The following is a 26325-nucleotide window of genomic DNA, read 5'->3' as shown; positions in this document are numbered from 1 at the left end:
TGGTGTCCAATTATCACATTAGAGATGCACCCAGATACAGCAATGGTAATATAGAAATAATGGCAATGCTACTATGACAGTATATTGTCAGCTCTGTTCTTCATACTTGTATGCATATCAACAAGTTTGATCTTCACAACTGTCCTCTTTTTTCATTATTTCCACTACACAGGTATAGACCAAGAGGGTCAAATAATTCACTCACAGTCTCGTGTGTACTGGGTAGCAGAGGAAGAATTCACATGCAGGTCTTTGCACCCAAGCATGCCCTTGCCCCACCACTGCTCTCCAGGCCTGTATATAGTTACTATTAACACCCATTGACTAGGGCCTTCTAGTCAATGGGTGTTAATAGTAACTACATACAATGGCTTGGTGATGCACTGCTACAAATTCTTTTTGGCCAACAAAATCACAACCACATCCCTTCAGCAAGAGCTTTTAAAACAGAGAAAACTAAGAGCTGTCAAAACTGCACCTCCAGGGCTATGGTTGTGGCTTAGCGGTAGAGTGCTAGGCTAGCATGTGTGAAGCCCTGGGTTCAATCCTCAGCACCACATAAAAATAAAATAAAGATATTAAAAAACAAACAAACAAACAAACTGCACCTCCAAGTAGAACTCCATGGCTGTCTCCAGATCCTCTCGCTGGGCTGCCAACTGAGCCAGGTTCTTATATGTGGAATATTTCAGTATCAGCCCAGGGTGTTTCAATCCCTCTTTCTCATCACCAGATGAAACTGCCTGTGAACAAAAGAAACAGGGGCAAAGAAATGACGCCTAGGCCTTGAATCTTGTTATAGTTTAGATATGAGATTCTCCCCAAAAGCTCTTGTGTGAGACAATGCAACCATTTTCAGAAGTGAACTGAGATCATGAGGTGTAACCTAAGTGGTGAATTAAATTCACTGATATGGATAGTAACCTTAGGCAGGCTGGATGTGGCTGGAGAAGGATCTCACTGGGGGGTGTGCTTTTAGAAAACATATTTTGTCCCTGGTAAGCAGTTAAGCAATATTTCTCTTTCTTTCTCCCCCTCCCTCCCTCTCTCCCACCTTTTCCTCTAGTTCCCTGTTGCCATGTCCTAAGCTGCCTTCCTCCTCCACACCCTTCCACCACAATGTTCTGCCTTACCTTGGGCCCAGAGCAACAGAGTTGGCCATCTATGGACTAAGACCTCTGAAACTGTGAGTCCTAAATAAACTTTTCCTCCTCTACGTTTTTCTTCTCAGGTCTTTTGGTCACAGTGATAAAAGGTTGACTAAAACAAAGTTTTAGCAAATAGTTTGCAGAATGCCTGGCTTCCAGTCTAGCCTCTTCTATGGGCTCTTGAGTCAGTTCAGTGTCAGCCTCCACTAGAAAATGAAGGTGCTAGAATAGGTGTTCCTAGAAGATCCCAGCAACTCCAACTTCACTGAGAGAAAGACCACCATAAGGCAGTTTGTAAAAGTATGGGCACTAACAGAGACAGAGGGAATCCTCCCAACCAGTATCACTACACCTGAGGGCTCAAAGTCTGAATGATAACATTTACCAGCATTCGTAAGCCACCCCAGTCCTACCCACTGTAGGACTGAAGACGGAGGACAAAGTATAAGGAGACTTTCTGGGGCAGCAGGTAGGACCTAGAACTTCAACCCAAGGAACCCTGGATTAGGAGTTAGGAAACAGAGCTCCCAAACTTGTAAATTGTCATGAGACCATACACAAGTTACTTTAAATAAATAGTGTCTTATAACCTCTGTAACAAAAGGATAATCATTCCTAGCCTGAATAACAAAGGTAAACATGAGCTTAAAAATAAATATTGTAAACATCTTTATGAAAAATCTTAGAAAACATATCTTCTAAGAAATTACTGATTAGAAAACTATTACTCTACCCATAGGACAAAGGCAAAAACATTTTCTAACAGAAAACTCACTGGCACAAAGAAGCAATTTCCAGGAACTAGTCCATATTACAGTTTTGTCCTGAAACCAGTGGCTTCCACACACTATTCTTTTTTTTTTTAATGTCTTTGTTTATTTTTATTTTTATATGGTGCTAAGGATTGAACCCAGTGCCTCACACATGCTAGGCAAGCGCTCTGCCACTGAGCTACAGTCCCAGCCTCTCAACACACTACTCTCTTTTTTTTTTTTAAAAAGAGAGAGAGAGAGAGAATTTTTTTTTTTAAATATTTATTTTTTAGTTTTCAGCAGACACAACATCTTTTGTCTGTTTGTGGTGCTGAGGATCGAACCCGGGCCGCACGCATGCCAGGCAAGCGGGCTACCGCTTGAGCCACATCCCCTGCCCAACACACTACTCTTCATGTTCAGAATAAGCAAGACCTGAGGACATACCATCCTCAGGAAGCAACCCTTGACTAATCCAAGAAACCTAACCTGGAGTTCTTAAGGAATTCCATCAAGACTGAAAACTCAAAGCAAAACCCATACATTCATATTCTACCGTTGTCTGGCTTAGACTGTAAGAAGGTCCCCAAGACCCAGCTGACCAATGCTAGGCCTCAAGTATCTTTACTCCTCAAAATATAGAACTCTTCAAAAAAGTTAGTATAAACAAAAAATAGCGTGAGTCTACTTCACAGACTACATAGCAACAGCAGACACACTCTTAACTGACCTCCACCTAATGACCACCTACATCCAGCACCACTCTCTATATTCCTTAAAAGGTTCACCTTAAGAAGCCTCTCTGTGATGCCACCAGCTAGGCTATATACTTCTTAGGAATCAGCTGTGGTCCAGGGCCTAATCATGTCAATGATTCGTGAATTATAATTACCCAATTTAGTTTAATATTAAGTATACCAATGCATATAAGTATAAAAAACTTTTTTGTATATCTTTTATACTTTTCAATTGTTTACAATGATCATGTTTTACTTTTATAAGCAAAAGGAAAAGGTATATCATCCATGTATGGGAATAAATGCTAAATGATATACACATGTATGACTACAAAGTTAATACAGAGCCAGTGCCCTTAAGTTAAAGTTTTCCTACCTTGTACCTATCTGGCATTAGCTCTGTACTTAGAATGCCTGCTCAGTCTTACCTGTTTCCATTTCTGAGATCTACTCAACCAAGGGCTGAGAAGGAAGACCCACTCTTGAAATGAGCCCAGTGTCTGACCCATACTAAAGTTCAGTAATATGGATTAAATTATTTTCCCTCCCTGGGCCCTCTCTTACTTCCTACTAATGAGAGAAGGGCAGGCCACATCTCCCATACCTTTAATTCTAAAACAACATAACAAACAACCAAAGAATCCTGACAAGCTAAATAGTTAGAAATATGAGAAATACTTTGAGAGAAGTGATAGATATATTCTGCTGAAAATTTAGATGCATTCCACCTCACAGGCAGTGAAAATCATAAAGGGGTAGGGTTTTAAGACATAGGCATCTGCCTTCCTGGAGGTGTAAGGGACTCTGCTTAACTGAAAAAAAAAAAAAAAAAAAAAAGGTGTGGTCTTGAATATGCCTGTAGAGTCTGTTTGCTTCCTGAATGCAAGCTATGGAGCTACAGCCCCAGCCCCTCAACACACTATGGGCTCTTAAGTCAGTTTAGGCACCTGAATGCAAAAACTTTTCTTCCTAATGAAATATAAACCTCTCTAAGTCAATTTCAGGTTGAAACCAATTTCCAAACCACATGTGACATCTTCATGACTCAGTAAACTTGAGGTGTAACTGACAGCATGGTCCCTACACTAGCACCAGTTCTTCCTACCTACCCTTTTATTCCAGAAGGCAGGGGCAAAGAGGATAACTTGAGCCCAGGAGTCTTGCCTGAACAACATAGTGAAACTCCATCTCAAAAAAAAAGTCCATAATGTTCTCACACACACTCCTGGTCTATCACCCAAATGGCATCTGCCAATATATGCTGCCCAAATGATCATTATGTATCAGAAAAGCTGGGATCGAATCCTACCCTAATACTTCATTTACATGAGTGGCTCTGAGCCATTGATACCTCACTAAGTCACAAGTTTTCACATTTGTAAATGGGAACAATACCCCCACCTACTGGGCAGAGTGCCTGTGAAATAATAATGGGCACTTGAACCGGAATCACTCAACCCTCACAACAATCCAATGAAGTAAGGTACTCTACAGGTGGAGAAAATGGGGAGCTCATAGGTGCAATACTGTTTTCAAGGACAAGAAATGAGAACACAAAGGTAACATCCAGCTTCACAGTTCAGGTGCTACCCACCATAGCTCACTGCCTAGCCTGCAAGTTCCTTACCTCCCGCAGCAGGCGTGCCTCCAGAAGCTCATGGTAGGCTTTGGCAGACTCCTCAAATCGGTCATGTTTCTGCAGATCCAGAGCTTTGTGATATAAGGCAAAAGCCTCTGCTTCCTACAAACCAAGACAGGAGATGTTGTCATAAAACACAAAGGTTTGTCTTTCTTAAACCAAAAATGTGTATAAAGGAAGTTATAATCATGTCCATGTTCACTGTCAGCAGCTGCACTCTCTAGTGTTAAACAAACAAACAGCAACAACAACAAAAACAGTAGAACTACAATCTCCTAGGCACTAATCACTGGAGAAAAACTCCTTATGAGCACCCCTTCCCAACAAGGAGACATGAGTAATGGAAACATTACCGAGTCTAAGCAATGGCAAAGACAACATAGAAAGCTGGGACACGGAATCAGACATGCCAAGATATAGGCCCAGTGGCCCTTTCTGGGTAAAACTGGAAAAATGGACATAGGGCCCTGAGTAACCCAGAGAATTAAAGAGACTATGTATCACACTAAAAGAAATACATATTTAGTCTTTGTCCCTGATTTCTGAACTGAAACTTCTGAAATCCTTGGAAGTGCAAGAGTGTGTGCTTGCCTAGTATGGCAAGAGTCCTTGGGTTCATTCCCTAGCACTACAAAATAAATCCATAAATAAAGTCTTCTCTGAACCATCACCAAAAATAAATAAATAAATAAAAATAAAAACAAATAAATAGGGCTGGGGTTGTGGCTCGGTGACAGAGTGCTTGCCTAGTATGTGTGAGGCACTGGGTTTGATCCTTAGCACTGCATATATATAAATAAAATAAAGGTTCATTGACAGCTAAAAAAAAAAATATTAAAAAAAAACCAAATAAACAAAACTCTTGGTATTTCCTGGGTGACAGGGATAATATGAGTACCTTTTATTATTCATAACAAGACCCTTTCAACTATATTTGAGTTTATGTTCATGAGGTTATAGGTTGTTGGGGTTCACTAGATAGCTGCAGGACTAGGCTGGTGGCCAGAGGAACCAATCATGATTAGAGAGTTGAAACTTTCAGTTTCCCCACCTCACCTCCAAGAGTGTTGAGAGCCACAGCAGAAGGGGCCCCAGCAAACTTTCAGACTGCCAGCTGATGATTGGCTCACAGCAGCCCCAGCAACATCTAGCTGATTGGCTCCTCTGTGGTGATGCTCATTGGACTGTTTCCCTGCCCTTTCAGGCCACGAAGCTGCTCATTGGGGGACTTTTTTGGCTCCGCCCACGCGACCCAGCCAATCGGCCTCAAGAGCAGGAGGATTGTGGGAGGTAGAGAGGCTGGTGGTTGGGGGAGTGGCTTGTGGGAAGCCGGTGGTGGCAGTTGGGCTCTGAGGGTTTTTTCCTGAGGAGTTGTTTTGTTTGGCGTGTGTGGTTCTAAAAATAAAGTTAGTTTCTTTTGACAAGTGGCTCCTGAATTGTGCCCAGCCAGACTGCGGCACAAGAGAGTCTTGAGATTCAGTTGATTACCAGTGTTTTAACCTATCACACTTATGTAATGGATGGGGCTTGGAGAATTTCTGAGTTGGTGCTAAAAGGGTGGCATACCCAGAGAGGGTATGGAAGCTCTATGTCTATGATCCTCTCTTCCATCTGGCTCTTCCTGAATTATATCATTTCTAATAAACTGATAAATGTAATTAAAGTGCTTTCCTGAGTTCTGTAAACCACACTAGCAAATTACTGAACCTAAAACAGGCAGGCAATAAGAATTTCTGACTTTATAGCCAAGTCACCTGAAATGTACCTATACTGGCACTCAGTACTTGCAACTGGCATCTGAAGTGAGGGAAGTCTAGCCGGACTGAGCCATTAAACTTGTGAAGTCTCACCCTAATTCAGAGTAGCTAGCATTAGAATTGACTGAATTGTGGGATACCTAGTTGGTATCTGGAGAATTGGATGGTATGGACAAAAAACAGTCCAGTCAAGACATCTGAGGTCAGATAATTGTTGTGAGAAAAAAATAATTTGGCATAAATAGTTTCCTTCATTGCTTAACTGCTTGTGTGTGTGTGTGTGTGTGTGTGTGTTGGGGATTGAACCCAGGGCCTCACACATACTAGCATATACTCTACCACTAAGCCACACCCCTAGCCCTCCACTGCTTTCTACCAAACAATCTGTACTAGCCTGATCGATGCCTAAAAGAGTGAGAGTCTCCTCCAACACTCCCAGTCTACCCATTGACATCCCTTGCCAACCAGAGACAGCTGACTAGTAGATTTCTGAGAGGGCTCTGGAACTGTCCTGGTTTTTCCCATAAAAGAAGGCAGGGGACATATGTCCCAAGGAAAACAAAGACAAAACCAAACCTTGTTAAATTAAGGTACAGCACAGCTGAACAGATAGAGGGATGGAGGAAAAAAGGAGGGAGAAAATGGATAAGAAAAGAAGAAAGGCCAGCTAAAATGGGAGAGTTACCAGTAGAGAAGAGTAACCAATATACAGAAAATCAAAGTTGGACCTGGCTGTCCAACTGACCTACAGTGAGATCCCAATCAAGGCAGCTTCCCTCAAGGGTCTCATTACATTATAAAGTAAGAGCAACACACTAGGGAATCTTGTAGTACCACTTACCAAAATATTCTACCATTCTCTGGGTATGCCAACTATGAGGGCTACATAGAGAGCTGGTCCCAACTGGAAAAGTGGCCCTGGTGCTGAATGGGACTTCATATACAATCACAGAATACCCAAGTAAAACAGATTTAACAAGAGATGGAGAGCTAGCCATGTTCAAAAATGGAATTTCCTCCTAAAATCTCATTAAGGAGATGTCTGAATGCATTTAAAATGAGGTTCCATTTATAGAAACAAGAAGCAGAGGAAGATGATCTTGGATTACATACCTGAGCCTCCTTCGTCTGGGTTTTGTGACTTTTAAAATTTCCTTCATGATCATCCTCAACTGTGGAGCTAGCATTTAAGGCTGCGATTCGAATCTAGAAACAAGTTTAGAGGAAGAGACTGCAATTCGAATCTAGAAACAAGTTTAGAGGAAGAGAAGTGTTGCTTTCAGATGAATACAATTCTGCACCAGCATATAATATATTCTACCTTGAAAAACTACAGAGGTAATAAATTATAAAAACGAACCATCTAGGAAGAAAATAAGGATTGGAACATGCCAGTCTACATGGGAAGCCCAGCCTGGGTACTGTGTATTGCAAAAGGAACAGAGGATAGGACACCCCAGCATCAGCTCAACATAGTGGAAGACCCAGGTATCAGAATAACAATTCCAACAAAACATATTCACTGTGATTTTCCAACAACAGTGACTCTGCAAGCAACTTCAATAACCAGTCAAGCACCCACACCCTCAAATGTACCAAGGCCCTCCTGGGAGGAGTCTGCCCCGCAGTCTGAGCCTTCAGAGTCTACCAGGAAAATGGATCTCACCCCCAAGAGTTATTAAACACTGGTGCCAGCAACACAGGCCTTATTCCTTACCATATTCAGGGAGATTCAGCACCAACACAAGGTATAACTTCCCATCACTGGCAGAGGCTATGAAAACATCCACAAATCTAGAGAGAAAACACAACAAACTGTGAGAGGGCCCAGGAAGAGCCAAAAATGTTATAGTTCTGGGGGTTCATCTATGTTTTAGAAACATAGGAGGGGGATAATTAGAAGTAGGCAGACCAGTATGAAACCTGATTGGCAAGGATGTGGAAAAATTAGAACCACACACATTGTTGCTGGGCATGTAAAATAATGCATCTCCTGGGGCTGGGGTTGTGGCTCAGTGGTAGAGTGCTTGCCTAGCATGCTTGGGGCACTGGGTATGATCCTCAGCACCACATAAATATAAAATAAAGATGTTGTGTCCACTTAAAACTAAAGGATAAATATTTTTTAAAATATTTGAAAAGAAAAAAAATAAATAAAGTAGTGCATATCCTGTAGAAAAGACACTGGCAGTTCTCAAAATGTTAAACAGAGTTAGCATACAATCTATAAATGCCACTCCTATGTATGTACTCAAGAGAAATAAAAACAGGTTCACATCAAAACTTGCTCGTGAATGTTCATAGAAGTATTATTCATAACAGCTTTAAAGGTTAATAACCCAATGTCCACCAACTGATGAGTGAACAAATAAAATGTCATTTCCACACAAGGGAGTTGTTATGATAGGGATATCAGGTGTCCCCCAAAAGTTTCTCTGTTGATACAAGAAGTAAAATGATCAAATCATGAGAACCATAACCTAATTATGAATTCATCCATTTGATGAATTAATAATATGAATGGACTAACTAAAAGGTAATGTAGGCAGTTAGGGTGTGGCTGGAGGAAAGGGGCATGTCTTTGGGGTTTGAATTTTGTCCCTTTGCTCTCTCGGCTTCCAGGTTGCTATGTCCTTCCTCCACGATGTTCTGCCTCACCTCAGGACCAGAGCAATGGAGTTAGATGACCAAAAACTGAACCTCCTAACCATGAGCCAAATAAACCTTTCCTCTTCTAAGTTGTTCTTGACAGTTACTTTGGTCACAAAACACAAAGCTGACTATTATTCAGTCATAAGAATAAAATTCTGATATATGTCACAACATAAAATGCCCAGAATAGGTAAAGTAGATTAGTTGGCTAAGGGATAGGACAACTAGGGAGTGCTATAGTTTGAATATTATTTATTCCCTCCATAATTCATGTTGAAATTTGGTCCCTAATTTAACAGTTTAAGAGGAGATAGGGCCTTTAAGAGGTGATTAAGTCCTTAAGAAAAATTAACACCTTTCTAGCAGGAGTAGGAAGTGAGTTCCCTTTTCTGCTTCTGTTTAGTTAGATGTGAGGTGTTAGAAAGTGTGGCTGCCCTCTTTGTTTTGTCTCTTAGACACAATTGCTTGCCCTTTCACTCTCCAACATGTGTTGAAGCAGGATAAGGCCCTCACCATATGTAGCTGCCCAATCTTAGACTTCTCAGTCTCCAGAACTGTAGCCAAAATAAAACTCTTTCTTTTATTAATTACCCAGTTTCAGACCAAGATGAACTGCCTACTAATGAGTTCAGGATTATTTTTCTGGAGTGATGAAAATATTCTAAAATTGATTTATGGTGATGATTACAATTCTGTTAATACACTAAAAAGCACATTGAAAGGCTGGGGTTGTAGCTCAGTGGTAGAGCACCTGCCTAACGTGTGGGGCACTGGGTTCGATTTTCAGCACCACATATAAATAACTGAATAAAATAAAAGTCCATCAACATCTAAAAAAATATTTTTTTAAAAAGCACATTGAATTGTGTACTTTAAATAAAAGAACCGCATAATTGGTGAATTACACCTTGAAAAAAGCTCTTAATGTACTCCACTTTTTTAAATTTAAATATTTATTTTTTAATTGTAGATGGACACAATACCTTTATTTTATTTTATTTCTTATGTGGTGCTGAGGATCGAACCCAGGGCCTCACATGGGCTAGGGGAGCACTCTACCGCTGAGCCACAACTCTAGCCCTCCACTTTCATAAAAGAAAACCACCACCACCAACAGTGCTTATAGCAATAACTTCTAGTACTGGCTTGCGCCACAGCTATGACTTCTCCAAGGGTTCCTGCAAGGAAGGAAGTATGTCTTTTTTGCAGACAAAGGACACTAACCTTTCAAAGGCTAATAGCTAGGTTAGTTCTACATTAAGAATTAAGAATGCTGCTGATTAAAACTGCTGCTTTACCATAAGCTATGCCATGATGATCATCGTGACTACCATGGGGATAAAAAAAGATAAAAGTAGAAAACACAGCATTACAAGGCTATATCCAGACTATTATCAAAACAAAACCAAAAAATAACAAGTATTTGAAAAAATACAGAGATATTGGAGCCCAGGTGCACTGCTGGTGTATGTGATATGGAAAAGAGTATGGTAACTCCTCAAAAAATTAAACATAGAATTAACATGTAATGCAGCAATCCCACTTCTGGGTATATACCCAAAAGAACTGAAAGCAGGGACTTGAGTTATTTGCACATAGTACCATAGCCAAAATGTGGAAGTAAACCAAGTGTCCATCAACATATGAATGGCTAAACAAAATATGATATATACTAACAATGGAATATTATTTATTCTTAAAAAGGAATGGAATTCTGACACCTACTAGAAGAAGAATGAACCTTGAAAATATTATGTTAAGTAAAATAAGCCAGTCACAGGTTTAGAGATGTGGCTCAGTGGTACAGCACTTGTCTAGCATGCACAAGGCCCTAGGTTTTCAACTCCCAACATCACAATCAATCAATATCAGACATAAAAGAAAAAATAGTGTCTGATTCTAGAATAGACAAATTCACAGAGACAGAAAGAAGAATGGTGTTTGCCAACCCTAGGGGAATGGCAATGGAGTTAGTATTTAATGTGGACAGAATTTCAGTTTTGCAAAATGAAGAGAGTTCTGGAAATAGATGGTGGTAATGATTGCACACAATGTGAATATATTTAATGCCACTGAACTGTACATGTGAAAAATGTTAAAAATGGTAAATTTTGTATATTTTTTACCACAATTGGGGGTGGGGAAAAGCCTGAACTAGCAATTATGGAATAGAAAATTTCCAATTAGGATGAAATGTGAACATATTTCAAAGACACTACTCCCCATAAAGTATCTACTAGATTCTGATCATCCTCAAAGAGGGGTACAGCCCAAGGTGCAAGCCTCCTTGATGACTCCCAGCAGGCAGAGTCCAGGCACTGCTGGATCCCACATGGCCGTTCTCTCACATTCATCCATTGGGCTCTGTGTACTGAATCCCAGAAAACCTTTATTGTTATTGAGCAACACACAGCCTCCTACCTAATAGTTGCTCTCACTTTCAAACAGGTACTCAATAACTATCCATTGGTTAATTTTTTTCCACCACTACCTTATTATAAAAATTGACTGTCCTGCCTATACCTAAAATTTTAAGAAGAAAATTTGAAAGGGCACTGGATTTGGAATGGGAAGATTTTAAAGCATAACTAGGTTCTATCTCAAGATGTTTGAGACCCTGATCCTTCACCAGTCTTTGTGTGCACAGTCTTGTGCATAAAACGGGGACAATGGCCTGACTACACTGGTAAGGAGCTCACCTGGGATTCACTGTGTCATGCCATGTTCTTGGAAACTCAACTTTTAGCCAAATGAAACTAGTCAACCAGCCTGTCTCTGTTCCCCTGTCAACAAATGACATTCACACCTAGTCACGGGCCTTTCAAACCACTCTCAAAAGGTCAGATGTACCTTTTGAGAGTGGTTTGAAAGTGAGAGCAACTATTAGGTAGGAGGCTGTGTGTTGCTCAATAACAATAAAGGTTTTCTGGGACTCCGAAAGTCTCTCTAGATGCCAAATGAATCCTCATGGGGAAAAATAAGAGAAAAGCCCAGGGATGGATGCAGGATCATGTCTATGCGGCACTGGCAGGACCTGTGTACATGGAGGCAGAGCATTACATTAATAAAGCCATCATGTAGGGGCCCAACCTACTCCCAAAGAATAACAGCTCACCTACTTCCTGCCTCAGCACCCAACAACTACCAAGATTGTGCTAAGTGAGCCTATGCCTTCCCAGGGTCAATCTCATTCTCTCTTCTTAGGACCACATGGGTATAAAGGCTGATTCTCAGAGTTGACAGAAGATGGCCCTCCCAGGACAGACAGATCAACTGAATAACTGGGCAATGATGTAAATCAAAACCACCACAATGAAACACCACTTCATATCCATTAGGGTAGCTAAAAATCAAACAAATAGATAAAACAAAAAATAACAATAGTAAGGATGTAAAAAAACTGGACCCATCCTGCACCGCTAGTAAGAATATAAACTGCTACAGCTACTGTGAAAAACAGGATGGTAGTTCCTTAAAAAGTTAAGTACAGGGGTTGGGGTTGTGGTCAGTGGTAGAGTGCTTGCCTAGCACATGCGAGGCACTGAGTTTGATCCTCAGCACCACATAAAAAAAAACAACCACATAAAATAAAGTTTGAAAAAAAGATTAAGTATAGAATGACCACAAAATACAGTGAGTCCACTCATGGTATATACCTGAAAAAAAAAAAAAAAAAAAACATGGATCAAGCAGATATTTGTATATTCATGTTCACTGCAGCATTATTAACAATTGCCAAAAGGTAGAAACAATCAAATATCCAACAACAGAAGAATGCCCAAACAGAATGTGGTGTACATATACAAGGAAATATTAATTCATTAAAAAATGAAATTCTGACATATGCTGCAATATGTATTAACTCTTAAAACATTTTGCTAAGGAAAATAAGCTGGACACAAAAGGAGAAATGTATGAGTCCCCTTATACAACATACTTAGAATAAGTAAATTTGTACAGGCTAAAAATAAAATAGAGGTTATCAGTGGCTATGCAGAGGTAGAAATCAGGAGCTACTGTCTAATGGGTTCTATTTGGAGTGATGAAATTTTTCTGGAAACAGTGGTGGAGGGTACACAACATCATATCCACACTTAATGTTACTAAACTGTTTAAAAAAGATTAAAATGAGACTAGGAATGAAACCAACATATGACCCAGCTATAACACTCCTCAGTATTTATCCAGAGAATTAAAGTCAGCATACTATAGCAATAAATACATACTCATATTTATAGCAATGTAATTCACATTAGCCAAATCATGGAACCAGCCTAGGTATCCACTGACAGATGAATAAAGAAAATATGGCATATAGAGATGGGCATCATTATCCTCAGTACATGTATGCAGACACAAATGGTGTGAATCTATGTTGTGTACAACCAGAGATATGAAAATTTGTGCTCTATATATGTAATATAAATTGAAATGCATTCTGCTGTCATATATGACAAATTAGAATAAATTTTAAAAACAAAGAAAATGGGGCTTTCCCCTGGATCTGCTATAAAAAAAAATATGGCATATGTATACACAATGGAGTTTTATTCAGACCTGAAGAGTGAAATTATGTCATTTGCAGGAAAATGAATGAAACTTGAGAGCATTATGTTAAGCAAAATAAGATAGACTTAGAAAGTCAAGCATTGTATATTTTCTCTCACATGTGGGAGCTAGAGGGAAAAATAAAAGTCAGGAAGGATCTTGTGAAAATAGAAGGGAGATATCCTGGGCATGAGATGTAAGTCTAAACACAAAATTCATTTTTTTCATATACATCTCATACACATAGCCTGAAGATAATTTTATATAATATGTTTAATAATTAGATACATGAAACAAAGTTCTATGGTGTGGAATTTTCCACTTGTGGAGTCATGACTGCTCTCGGTTTCAGATTTTGGAGTATTTCATATTTTTAAGATTAGTGGTGTTCAACCTGTAGTAATTTCTCAGATTCTCAGCCCAGCAATTGCATTTTTCCCAGAACAGCATTTTAAGCTCACAAGTATTCAAACTCTTTATAGTTTCCATGAGTATAGTTTAAGGAATAGATTCCATGGCCTAATAACACATAATAACAAACAGCACTTTGAGCAACTCAGCATCCTGATCCAGAGCCATAAGCAGTAGCATTTCCTGGTCTGTTCTGGCCCAGATGTCTGGAAGCTGAAGTCTTAAGCTCAGTTGTGGCAAGACCTACCTGAGTGACTGGCTTGGCATAGATGCCCCTAAGTCTCCTCTACTGTGGATTAGATAAGGATTCTGCAAGCTATTCAGTCCGCTGCTTTCTTTGCACATGAAAATTACATAAAAAGTCTACAAAATTCAAATCCAGTATTCATAAATAAAATTTCTGTAAAATACAGCCACTCTTATTTATGTATTGTCTTTGACTGTATTCAAACTACAACAGAGTTGGAGTATGGCCCCCAAAGCCTAAAATACTATTAAAAGTAGAGTTATGATATTTACAACATATAATAACACAATCTTATTTATAAAACGTTTGCTAACCTCTGGATAAGACAGTTCTAAGGCCATTCCACTTCTAATCACAGTTATGAATCACAGAGAAGGAATCTTAGCCGCACGGAATCCGAATATCCCACTTATGAACCGTAATAACCCAGGTACTGAAGAATGATGGTGGCCCCAGAAGTCAACTGTGCTGACATCTGGGACTGTTGAGTGAGGTCTGTCTAATCCGGATCCGACTCCTCCGAGGGGCAGTGCAGCCGGATGGTCAAAATTCTCAGTTGGAGACATACTGACCAATTAGGTGACTTTAAGCACATCATTTCACCTTCCCTCAGCCTCAATGTCCACCCTTGTAAATAGCACTAACAAGAGCACTCACCTCGCAGAGCTATTGTGAAGGTGAGTGAAAGGACGAGAGGAAAGGGTTAGCTCCAGGCTTTGCACCCAGCAGACGCAGAATCAATGGTGGCTCCTACTGTTGTCACTGTGACTCCCGAGGCCAGAAGCCATCACCTCAGAGAACTGGCGAGGGCTGTGAGGAGGCCCGCGGGGCAGACAGTGAACCCTGTCTCTTTCTTTCAGCTTCCCGGCCTCGGTTTCCCCAACTGTGGCTCTGGGAATGCCAGAGAAGACCCCAGAGTCTTCAAGTGACTCCACCTCGCGCCAGCAGCCTCTGTGGCCAGGCCTCTGGCTCACGAGAGCGGCACCTCTATACCGGAACCGCCCCATCAACCTGCTGCCCAGAAACTCACCAGATGTCTCCAGGCAACAGCTCCTCCGCCGACCCCCGCCGACCCCCGCCGACCCCCGTGCCGGCCGGCAGCGCGCCTGACAACAAGACGAACTCCCATTGGCTCGGTTGCCGGCCCTGCCAACCAATCAACGTTGGCGCACGCGCCGCTCGCCCGTCCAGCTCACTGAGGCCCAGTAGAAGGCGCCCCTCCAATACCCGGGTTCAGCGTCTAGGACCCGGAGAGAGGAGCTGGTTTGGGAGCGTATCTCTTAGTCCTTGAACCTCAGGAGGTCAGAGCGCCAGCTCGCGGTCGGACTCCTTCACTTGTAGTAATTGTAGTAAATGTAGCACTTGTAAGATTGTGTGATTATGTGTTGTAAATATCATAACTCTACTTTTAATAGTATTTTAGTATTCACTTGTAATACAGGTCCTGAGCAGTGGCTAAATAAGGGACTGCGTATTCTTCTTTTGAGCCGGGATAGGCGCTCTTAAGGCAGTGGAAACTTAGGGAACACTTAGACCGAAATAAGAGTGGCAAAGCATTCCCATTTTTTCCGAAAATTAAAAAAAAAAAAAAAAAAAAAAAAGACGCTCCAAAGGCACAAATTATTGAGACATGGGGCGGAGTTGGGGAGGGAATAACAAGACCCGTGAAATGAACGGGGTTGGGGGGTAGGAGCGAACAGGAAAGGGCAGTGTCCGAATTGGAGCTGATAAAACGGTCCAGAGTTCAAGAGTTTCTAACAGGGACCTCAGATTTGGAGACGTTACACTCTTGGATATTAATAATAAATCGTTTTAGGGAAGTGCTTCACACTGTGGTCACATTCATAGGGTCTGGCAAGGATGATTTAAATAAGAATAAATGTCATGGGTTTCTTTTTGACCTTATTTAAAGACAAAAAAAATAATATATAACTTTTAAAACCAAGGACAATAAAACCGTGCTGAATAACTCAGAGTCAGTTCAATATTTAAAAAGCTCGACTGATATTCTAGGAGGAACGAAAATTATTGAGTCATCAATCTTTGACTTTAAGAAAAGTATAGCCTGCCACGCAGAGGGTGGAGGTGTGAGGGGAGTGGGCAGAGCTGAAACGGGTGGTTTCAAAGTTGTATGGGTAATATGCATCTTTGATCCACCTCTCAACCGAAAGTTGTATTTTGAAAGATGCATTCCCACCCTTAGATAAAGGGTGGGAAGGGCAGTTACAGTGAAAAACCAGCCTCTATCTCAGAGCAAAGGTACTGATTTAAGAACACACAACCTGTGTTAATTTAAGATAAGGAGTTATCACCTACAGGAGAGAGAGATAGACATTAAAGCCCAGTACTCTTAATATAAGGCTGTTGAAACTTATTTGCTGGATGTTTAAGATTAAGTTTTAAAATTAAAGTTAAAATTAAAAGGGCCAAGAAAACCAATATTTGGCTCTTGCCCTCTGAGTCAGTCTGAATCAGGGAATAGGGGACATCTCTAAAGAGCTTTGCAACTCTGGGCCACATAACCTCCTGATCAGGGAGATTAATGAGACCGCTGGAGGACAGAAAGCCAATCAGTGCATTTGCTGTGAAGAGGAGGGTCATCAGAAAAGGGAGACATCCCTGATGCTTCCAACGGAAGCCACATGGTTAAGCAAGGCCTGGACCCATCCTAGCGCAAATGGCACTAGCAGAACTGCTGGGAGCCATCAGCCAAGTAGGTATGACAATTTCCTTGCCAGCGTACCCCCATGTTTCTTTAGTGGAAGGACTCATGGAAATAGGACATTTTGCAGGACATTGCATGTAAGGTGACCTTGCTCAAGGACCAGGGCGGATCTATGTTTAGGGTGTTCCTGGTTTAGCATAATAGGAGATTAGGGTGTTCCCCCTTTAGAAAAGGGCGGTTTAGCATAATAGGAGATTAGGGTGTTCCCCCTTTAGAATAGGGCGTATCCTGCTGCTGAGTTCCTCTTGAGTTCTTAGGGTCAGACAGTATATTTGGGAGACAGAAGCCCAGGAGTGGTGGATTTGGGCAATGGTGGATTTGGGAGAGAACGTGGATTTCCCCAGAACGTGTTTGTAGAAGACCGGTGTGAGTTCGGGAATAAAGAATTGCTGTTTGAATCTACAAGCTGTGTGGAGACTCGTGATTTGTGCCCAGCCAGAGACTGCGGCATCTGGTGGCCCGTACTGCTGTAAAGTTCCCCCAGGACTCCCAGGGAAACTCAGCTGACTGTTAACAATAGATACAAACAAAAGTCAGTTTGACTGCTTCATCTTAAACACCTAGCGAAGACAGTTAAAACCAAAACACAGCTATTCCTGGGCATTTTAAATAATAATAATAGTTAAATGTAACTTCCAAGAATAAGTAAACTGGAGGCTGCAAAAGAGATCCTTAGACAGGAATTCCTGATAACTATCAAAAGAAACTGCCAGAGTAGTTTTAGTTTAAGGCCCACAGATATTCCTAACCTACACAGGTAGGCATGGTGTTTGCTAGTATGATTATCCAGCCCTAAGTAACAGAATTAAAGGTTTCTCTATTAGACACAGAGGTCATACTAGTAAAAGGATTTGCAAGATCAAATGACATTAAATTATTAAACTGTATCTTAAGGGGAAGGACATCTGTAACCCTAAAAGTTAAATGTTATGTTTACAGTCCTGGTAACTGGGAATGTTAAAGCCTAGTGAGGAAACTTATGTACAGTGACATGTTCCAGCTGCTGCAACACTTATTCAGTACTCATGGTTTTTGTTTCTCTCCTAGAAGCACCCATCCCCAGATGACAACCTGTTTTTCCCCAACCAGACCTCAAATGGAACTGACCTCTAAAAGGGAACTCACGTTCCCACGTCGCCCCCACACGTCTTCAAGCCCCCTCATGTTCAACACCCCTTTTCAGCTCTGAAGCAGCCAGAACGAGCCGTCGCCCCTTCTCCACACAGTAATAAAGTTTCTAAAATTAGGGGTGGGGGGAATAAAGCCAGAAATGGATAGGCAGTGAAGATAGGTAAATCGAGTCAGGTTGGATCTAGGAGGCCAATTTTAAGTGAGTCTGGGAAGTTGAAGACTGTCCCCTGAGGATTACTATTTACCAAGATATAGGGCCTGCCCAAATAGGCCCCCAACTGAGGAAACCATGATTGGTTCCCAAGTTTCCAGACAAAGGAGGGAATGAAAAACCAGCCTCTATCTCAGAGCAAAGCCTGTCCAAGGAAGGGACATCACCTTTGTCCTTGGAAAAACCCACAGAGCACTCCTAAGCAGATTCCCACCCTGCTAAGTTGTTTATTTACAAATAACAGGAGAGATCTGCTGTGCCAGGTGTCCCTGACTCAGTCAGGCTAGGTAGAGATCCATAGCAACCCCCTAGCAGCCACCAATCAGCATGAGACAGGGAAATACCTGGGATGCCAGATGACCCTCCCAGTTCATGGTGGTTGATAACATGTTGGGAAACCATGTAAACCAATCAGTTTAAATGAATACCCCTTTTGTACTGACCAATCACCCCTACCCAACTTGTACCCGCCAGTGAATGTGCTAATCATGTTTTAGAGTTGTTATTTGATTTTCCCGCAGTGTGTGATGATTTGCTAAGGGATGCTATGATGTATGTGAAGTCCCTGCCTTCTCCAAAGAATGTATAAAACTGCTGCAAACCCTGGGCTCGGGGCCTCTCAGCGTCACCAGTTGCTGTGTGTACGGAGGACCAAGCTAGTTCGCAATAAACACCTCTTTGCTGCTTACATCGATCTTGGGTCTCTCGTGGTCTCTGGGGGTCCCGAATTCGAGCATAACAACAGCAGCAGGGAGCTGCATGACCAGGGTCCAAAGATAAAAAACACTACAGGGCAGCACAGTGTTACCAGGAGGCAAAGGTCAGGGCCAATGTGGGGCAGGACCAGTCCACAAAAGCCAGCAGATGATATTATTCTTACACAGTGGTGTTAATGTTTAATATTGGAGACTGATATGGCCATGTTATGATCCTGCTGAGAGTTAGACCCCAATTCCATCTTCAGGCACTGCAACTATTCATTCACATTCAGCCCACAAAAAAATCCTTGAGCCACTCTGGGAAAAGGTACACCCATGAAACACCTTGGCAAAAGAAAGGTATGCAGAAACAACTGGGACAAGCCAGGGGAAGGAACTGCAAGAGAGCTTTAAATGAGAGGCTTCAGCAGTGTTTAGGTATAAATACAGCAAGGGCAGTCATATTCCATTGGAAACTCACCTTACTAACATGTAGACTGCACAGAATGAGTTTCAATTTGATATTTCACAAAAGGATCACCAAACATTTAACTGTTCAGGGAAATAGCATTCACCAGTGCATAGAACATCTGGAAAGCTACTTAGATGGAGACTTCCTTTGGGTTTCTATACTTGCCTGTATACACTCTGAAATGCAAAGGCATAACATGATATGTTGATGGGGGAAAGGGACATTCATTCAGTTTCCAGTGGCAGATATTGAATTTCCAGTTGGCATGTTAGGACATGATTCACAAAGTGCATACCTTCAGCGAATTCTTAACCAGACCCTAATAGAGAGTGTCACCTTTTTAGAATGATTAGAGAAGCTTTCGGAAGTCCAGCCAGACCTGTCCCCCAACCGAACAAGGATTTGGTGGACAGGAAACAGCCCAGGCTACCCCAAGCAGAGTACAAGAGCCTCAAGATATCAGCAGAGTATACTGGAAGTTTCAGGATAGATTAGCTGCATCCATGTCTCCACTTACTTGCACATGGGTATAGAGAAGAGAACCTGGTGGCTGAGACACCCACCCACAGATTTCAGCACTGTAAGTATATTAAACAGAAACCCTGAAGACAGGAAACATCCTACCTCCGTGTTCCCTAAGTACCCCTCCTTATAAAACAAATCACCTGCCTAGGGAAGCCAAGGGTTGCCAGGGAGGGAAGTAGGAAGGTAAAGAACTCATGTTTGAATGACTTCTTCATTTATTTGGCATGACATGGAGAAGAGAAAGATTGTGAGGTCAGCAGCGTTTTTGTATGAAGGGTTTCCAAAGCTGGTATCCACTAGGCCTTGGCTGCCAGGATGATTCCATGGAAGGGATAGCAAGCTTGCAGGTGCTCTAGATCCTTAGTACCAATCATAAAAATGTCACAACTGTCCCATCCTTGCCAATTTGCCAGGGTTCCAAGGGGTAAAAGCGGATAAGTATCCTTTGGGAAACAGAGAAAAGGATGTCAGCTTCTTAGCAAAAAAAAAAAAAAAAAAAAAATTCACTTTGCAAGACACCTACCATGGGCTCCCTCATCAGCCCATGAAGTATTTACCAGCCTGCTCATCCAAGTTAATGATCTTCTCCTGGTCCCAAACAGGATAATGGGACTATCAAGTACAAGATGATGGCTGCATATCAGCATGGGCCACTCAAGACAGACACTATACCATGGCCTTAGTGGGTATGCTATGTGCTCATTTGAGTCTGCCAATCTGTGGGCTCAGAGGGACAGTCTTCCCTCCTAAATGCAGGGTACATGGGGTATGCTCAAGGCATCAGGCACTTCTCTTTTCTCAAAGCCTGACTCAGGGTCAGGCACAGGGTGACCATAAAGTCTGTGGAATAACTGAATGTGCCCCTTTCACAGAGATGACAGGAAATTCTTGGTGAAGAGCATCAGGGATGGAGACAGGTTGGCAGGGGATGGGTGGTTGGCAGCAGGTGACAGCCTCAGTTTCCCCAACTGCCAAGTCAGCAAAATGCAGTCATCTATCTCATGGGATGGCAGGTCGTCACCAGGGGGTCAGGGCTTGTACAGATCAAATGGGATCATGTGTGTTGAGTTCCTGGCACACAGTAGGCATTAATGCATAATTTATTGTTAGAGTTATTCTCTCTCCTCAGTCTGAGAATCTAAACACCCACCAGGAGTAGCTGTTCCTCATCAGCCTCCCTGAGTCAACAAGGGCTTCGTTTTGGAAGGTCCTTTCAAGTTTCTCATGCCCTTAGTTCCTCACAGACATAGACTTGGCTGGGGATATTTTTCACTCAGCAGGAAATCTTAACCTTATCATAGTGTTCCAGGTTTGGGTGGTAGGGCCTTCTTGTAGGGAAGAGAGGTCATTTAACCTTCCCCTTTCTGCTCACAGAAGAGGAAGCTGGAAAGTGGAGATGGTTCATTTCCAGTTTTGTCTTGGATCCTCCACCTTTGAGGGACCCAAAACTGGGTGTCTAGATCAGTGCTCTTTTCACTACTCTATCACACCTCCCCCAATTTCACTTGGGACCTGGTGGGGCTGATGTTCCATAGTCTTAGGACATACCCAGATTTTCTTCTGATTAGCCTAGAAAAGATTTTTTTTTCTAAGAGAATCAGACTCCCTGACTTCTTCAAGGTAATAATGTCCTCCTACTTTGCCTGGTGCCAAGGCAGGTGCAGGGTATAGGCCATCTCAATGACCCTTGCAGTGCCTCCTGGGGAGTGGTTAAAAGACTTCCAAGTGGACAGATGGAAACACTGTGGTCCTAGCATCCATGCCTTCTGAGGTCTCACAGTGTGAAAATAAAGCACAATATAAACAATAACAAGAGAGCTTTCCAAAATGGGTTCAGTAGTTCATTAAAGGAAGCAGGACTTGTGTACTTTTGAAGTCATTATCAAAAATTGGAAGTTAGGTTGCCTCCACCCTTTGATTGTGGATATCTGAAATGATCTGAACCCTGAACCTCAGGAAAATTCCATTGTGTCCAGAGATTTAAAATGCATATTAAGAGATTATTGAGGGGCTGGAGTTGTGGCTCAGCGAGGCCCTGGGTTCAATCCTCAGCACCACATAAAAATAAACAAATAAAGGTATTGTGTCCCACTACAACTGAAAAATAAATTTTAAAAAAAAGAGAGATTATTGGATTCATTTTATGGATATTTTTTACTAAATATGCATTTTCTTTCTTTATCTTCTAACTGTTCAGACACGCCTATTCTTTCTCAAAGAAGATTCCTACAAAGGAATTTTTACTGCTCTGTAAACATGGAACATAGCTTGCCCATATAAAATTCAACTTTTCCTGCCTGCCTCAGAAAACTGGTTCAAAGCTGTCTCCCCAGTTGCAATTCTTAGGATTACAAATAACGGGTTTTTTTGTTTTGTTTTGTTTTTACAATTTCTGAGTTTGATTGATTAACAGCAAGAACCACTGCATACCCAGAAATTCATCCCATCTTACTTACCATCACGGTGAACACAGACCCACCAACAGGAAAGAGGGGTGAAGAGGCTCAGGACTCCTGGGCAAGGCAAGGAATGTAATTCCCCCCCCCCCCCCCCCCCCGCCGCCTTTATGCAGGGCCCCTATCACTGCCTCAGGTTGCAAGCAGTTCTAAATGGGTTCTTTCATTACCACAACGCACCTGTCCTGGCCTAGGGCCAGCTCCTTGGTAAGGAACTCGAAGAAACTGGCGCTGTGGCCGCGGTTCTCCTCTGCAGTGCCCACCACGCCAATGGAGGAGACAATCAGCTGGGCACAGGGCTCTGTAGATCCACACAGCGCCATGGTAAGACCGGCCCGCACCGTCACATTCACACGCTACAGGGAACACGGAAGTTTCACCTGAAATCTGAGGCAACTGGACTAGAGCTGGGGACCTGGGCGTTTGAAAGCCGAGATGCGGAGAGTGTTTGGGGTTAGTACTCTAGGCAAGGGCCTGGATTCTCGTCGGGGTAAGGAACGAAGAAGGAGAAAAGCGACTATGAGAAGCGGGACCCGCGGGTTCATGGGCATGGAAAGTCAGAGGTTGGAGGGCAATGAAGGGTCCCTGAGGAGAAGAGTCCTAATCACTGTGAGGAGGCAAAGAGTGGACAGACCCTGACCCCTAGTATGCCAACCTTCCCTCGAGCCTGCTCCAACCCTCGCTCACGTTCTCAGGTTTGCCCAGAATGGTGGCAGCGGTCGCGCAGAGCCGCTTCTCCAGCCCCACGGGCACGCGATTGAACGGCAAGTTGGTGTCCAGCTCAATCGTGGGCATGTTCCTCAGGAGAAGGAGATCAAGAGGCGGAAAGATGCGCTGAGTGGAGTTCGAACTTCTCCAGGGTAAGTAAAATAGAGAGCAGGGAGGAGGCGTCACAGCAACTAGGCTCATCGTTGGCTGGCCAGAGATTCACCGATCCCGGATTGGCTGCCCATTCTACTTAAATTCCGGTCTCAGCCGACACCTACAGGTGCGCAGGTTGATTCCTGTAAGTCAGGTAGCCCAGCACGCTGCAAGAACTCCAGCTACGTCAAGGACCCGCCCACCTGCTGCAACAGGCTGATGGTGGTTTTCTCTTTCCTGGGACTTTCCGGTTCAGGTGCATGGGACCACGGTTCCTAACTCTGTACTTAGAGAGGGGTCTCAAAACACACACACACACACACACACACACACACACACACACACACACGGCGGGGTTGTGGCTCAGCGGTAGAGCGCTCCCCTAGCACGTGCGAGGCCCTGGGTTCGATCCCCAGCACCACATAAAAATAAATAGTGTTCAACTACAACTAAAAAACTAAAACACACACACACACACACACACACACACACACACCCCTACCTGTAGAGATCTATCACAAGTTTGACCATAATCTCCAGTGTTACGGAGGTTTGACATTTTTTAAAACGAGTTGTTACCAGTTCAAAGTCACATATCTTCACATTCAGTATGGAAATCTGAGTCAAGGTGACACAAACAGGTGCGATGGGTTCAGTATGGAAATCTGAGTCAAGGTGACACAAGCAGGTGCGATGGGGCTGGGAAAGAAACTAGGTTATACCATCCCTGCCTGGTCCCCACAGACATCTGCCTTTTATAGACTCTTACTCCTAATGCTGAGCCACATTCCACTAGGGGGTAGCAAAGGATAGATATTATAACTCAAATCAGTGGGTTGGTTCAAAATGATTATCAGTGTTGGAAAGTAATTTTAATAGGAAATTTCAAATATAATTAAAATTATGTGGGTGTATAGTTGCAATTTCAATTATGCATATAAATTACTATATAAGTGTGCATAATAAAGTACTCTCCATGGAAAGTCCGGGGATGGGGTGGGGCTCTGTCTTGACCTTTCCTGTCCCTTCAACAGTTTATTTATTAGACACCAGATTATCAGAGGGTCTGGGACATAAAGACAGGACGGTGACAGTCTGGACGAAATGGCAAGAACAGGTGACAAGTCTTGGATCCAGAGTTGAAAACAGAGAAGACAATGGTCAGGATTAGGAATAGGCAAGAGAAAGCAAGTCTGCTTAGCAGTACCTTCAGGGCCATGAACAGGACTTCCAAAACTAGGGACTTCCCTCCCTGCAAGGAAGTTCATGAAACAGCCTTGCAACCTACCTATGGAAAACAGATAATGACTCCTCAGAAAACTAGAGACCTAAGAGATCAAGGCCATCCCTGATCAGACATCTCTATGCAGGGTCAACCAATACTTGTGGCATGTCCTCAGCCCAGGGGGCAAGGAGATTGCTCCCTGCCAGGACTGAAAGAGGGAAACATTGGAGCTGAAGACCTCAGAGAGTTAGCTGTCCTTGCCTGGGGATGAGGAGGTGAGGGATGTCTCTCTGGAGAAGCAACATGGTGCCAAATGCCAAAAGAACAGGATGATATCTGACAGAGAAGGTGGGGAGGAAACAGCATGAGACAGGCCAGCAGGAGAGGGATCTGAAATGAATGCAGTTATGAGGCAGGGAGGCTTGTAGGAATAAGGGAAGATTTTCAGAGCTAAGTGCAATGACTCATATTTTAGGGGCAGTGAGGAAATCTACTTAATGTCAAATGGTCCTCCAGAAAGGTGGTATCCTATCTGCAACTGGGTATGAGCATGCTCTTGTCATGTTCCCTCATACACACAGGGCCCACAATGTGCCTTGAACTAAGGATATGCTAAAAATATGGATTTCAAAAATATATGCACATGGTAAAAGTGGTATGTGCATCTTGGACTCATGGGTACTTACTTGCTGGTGACTGAGGGTAAACCTGTTTGCATCTATTTATGGCCAATTTCCTCTTCAAGCAAACCCTTACTGTATTCCTTGGCCTATGTTTCTCCAATTTTTTGTTGTCCCTTTTTAAGTTTTAATGCATGTATTTTCTTTTTTTATTAGTTCTTTTTAGTTATACATGATAGAATTAATTTTGACATAATTATAAAAACATGGAATATTTTTTGTTCTAATTCAGTCAGTCCCCAGTACCTTTCCTTTCCCTTCCCTCCTCTACCCCTACTCCCTTTCCCTCATTGATTTTTCTATTATTTACCCATAATTATTTTTTAAAATTAATTTCTTGTGGATGTACACGATGGTGAGAGTCACTGTGGTATATTCATATATGTACATAGGAAAGTTATGTCAGATGCATTTCACTGTCTTTCCTTTACACATTCCCCTCTGTTCCATTCACTCCTCTTGTCTACTCCACTGAACTTCTATTCTCCATCCCCTCCCAACTTATTGTGGGTTAGCTTCCACATATCAGAGAAAATGTTTGACTTTTGGTTTGGGGGGATTGGCTTCTTTCACTTGGCATGATAGTCTCCTGATCCACCCATTTACCACCAAATGTCATAAAATTATTCTTTATGGCCAAATAATACCTAATTGTGTATATATACCACATTTTCTTTATCAGTTCATCTGTTGAAAGTCATCATAGCTTAGCTCCTATGAATTGTGCTGCTGTAAACATTGATATATTTGTGTCCCTGCAGCATGCTGATTTAAAATCATTTGGATATATACTGAGAAATAAGATAACTGGGTGAAATGGTGGTTCCACTCTGAGATTTTTGAGGCGTCTCTAGTCTCCAAGTCTCCATACTGCTTTCCAGAGTGGCTGCACCAGTTTTCAGTCCCACCAACAATGGATGAATGTGCCCTTTTCCCCACATCCTCACCAACATTTATTGCTATTTATATTCTTGATAATTGCTATTCTAACTAGAGTTAGATGAAATATCATTGTGGTTTTAATTTGCATTTATCTAGTTGCTAAATAGATTTGAACATTTTTTCATATACTTGTTGACCTTTCATAGTTCTTCTTTTGAAAAAGTGTTTAGTTCCTTTGCCCATTTATTGATTGTTCGTTGTTTTGTTTGGTTTGGTGTTAAGTTTTTTGAGTTCTTTGTATATCCTGGATATTAACGCTCTATCTGAGGAGCAGGTGGCAAAGATTTTCTCCCATTCTGTAGGCTCTCTCTTCACACTCTTTAAAGGGCTCAAACAAATAATATTAAAGATCTTCCCTGTGAGTGCCTACCATGACCTTTGCACACCCTTGATGGAATATCTAAAGAAGACTATCTTCTGGATGGGTTTGGTTTACCTGGAAAATTCAGCAGCAGCACACATATGTAATGCTTTAATGTTACACTCTTGTTTCCTTTGCTGTGAAGAA

At 42.2% G+C, this 26325-nt stretch overlaps 2 protein-coding genes and 1 long non-coding RNA gene across 4 annotated transcripts in view; 1 reads left to right on the top strand and 2 right to left on the bottom strand.

Moving 5' to 3' along the window:
- Positions 1-14998, bottom strand: part of Cabin1 (calcineurin binding protein 1) — a 140252-nt gene extending 125254 nt beyond the window's left edge. For both annotated transcript variants that reach the window (XM_076866211.1, XM_076866293.1), the window contains exons 1-5: positions 14922-14998; positions 7751-7827; positions 7147-7239; positions 4265-4378; positions 609-743 (exon numbers count right to left, since the gene is read on the bottom strand). In XM_076866211.1, coding sequence (XP_076722326.1) covers positions 609-743; positions 4265-4378; positions 7147-7239; positions 7751-7753 — 345 coding nt within the window. In that variant the 5' untranslated portion in view covers positions 7754-7827; positions 14922-14998. The remainder of the gene's footprint in view (positions 1-608; positions 744-4264; positions 4379-7146; positions 7240-7750; positions 7828-14921) is intronic.
- A 105-nt stretch (positions 14999-15103) lies between these two features.
- LOC143408107 (uncharacterized) lies at positions 15104-18646 on the top strand. The gene is made up of 3 exons (XR_013092450.1): positions 15104-15192; positions 17664-17841; positions 18480-18646. It is a non-coding gene; the product is annotated as an uncharacterized LOC143408107 (long non-coding RNA).
- Positions 18647-19889: 1243 nt separating this feature from the next.
- Positions 19890-22904, bottom strand: LOC143408097 (D-dopachrome decarboxylase-like). The gene is made up of 3 exons (XM_076867433.1): positions 22797-22904; positions 22290-22465; positions 19890-20096 (listed from the first exon to the last, which is right to left on the bottom strand). The coding sequence occupies exons 1-3, from the start codon at positions 22902-22904 to the stop codon at positions 20024-20026; spliced, it is 357 nt and encodes a 118-aa protein (XP_076723548.1). The 3' UTR covers positions 19890-20023.
- Positions 22905-26325: the final 3421 nt, after the last annotated feature.

The sequence above is a fragment of the Callospermophilus lateralis genome, chromosome 1 (genome assembly GCF_048772815.1).
Source record: "Callospermophilus lateralis isolate mCalLat2 chromosome 1, mCalLat2.hap1, whole genome shotgun sequence".
Classification (NCBI taxonomy): Eukaryota; Metazoa; Chordata; class Mammalia; order Rodentia; family Sciuridae; genus Callospermophilus; species Callospermophilus lateralis.
Note: the sequence above shows the minus strand (reverse complement) of the source record. Positions and strands in the feature narration are given on the sequence as shown.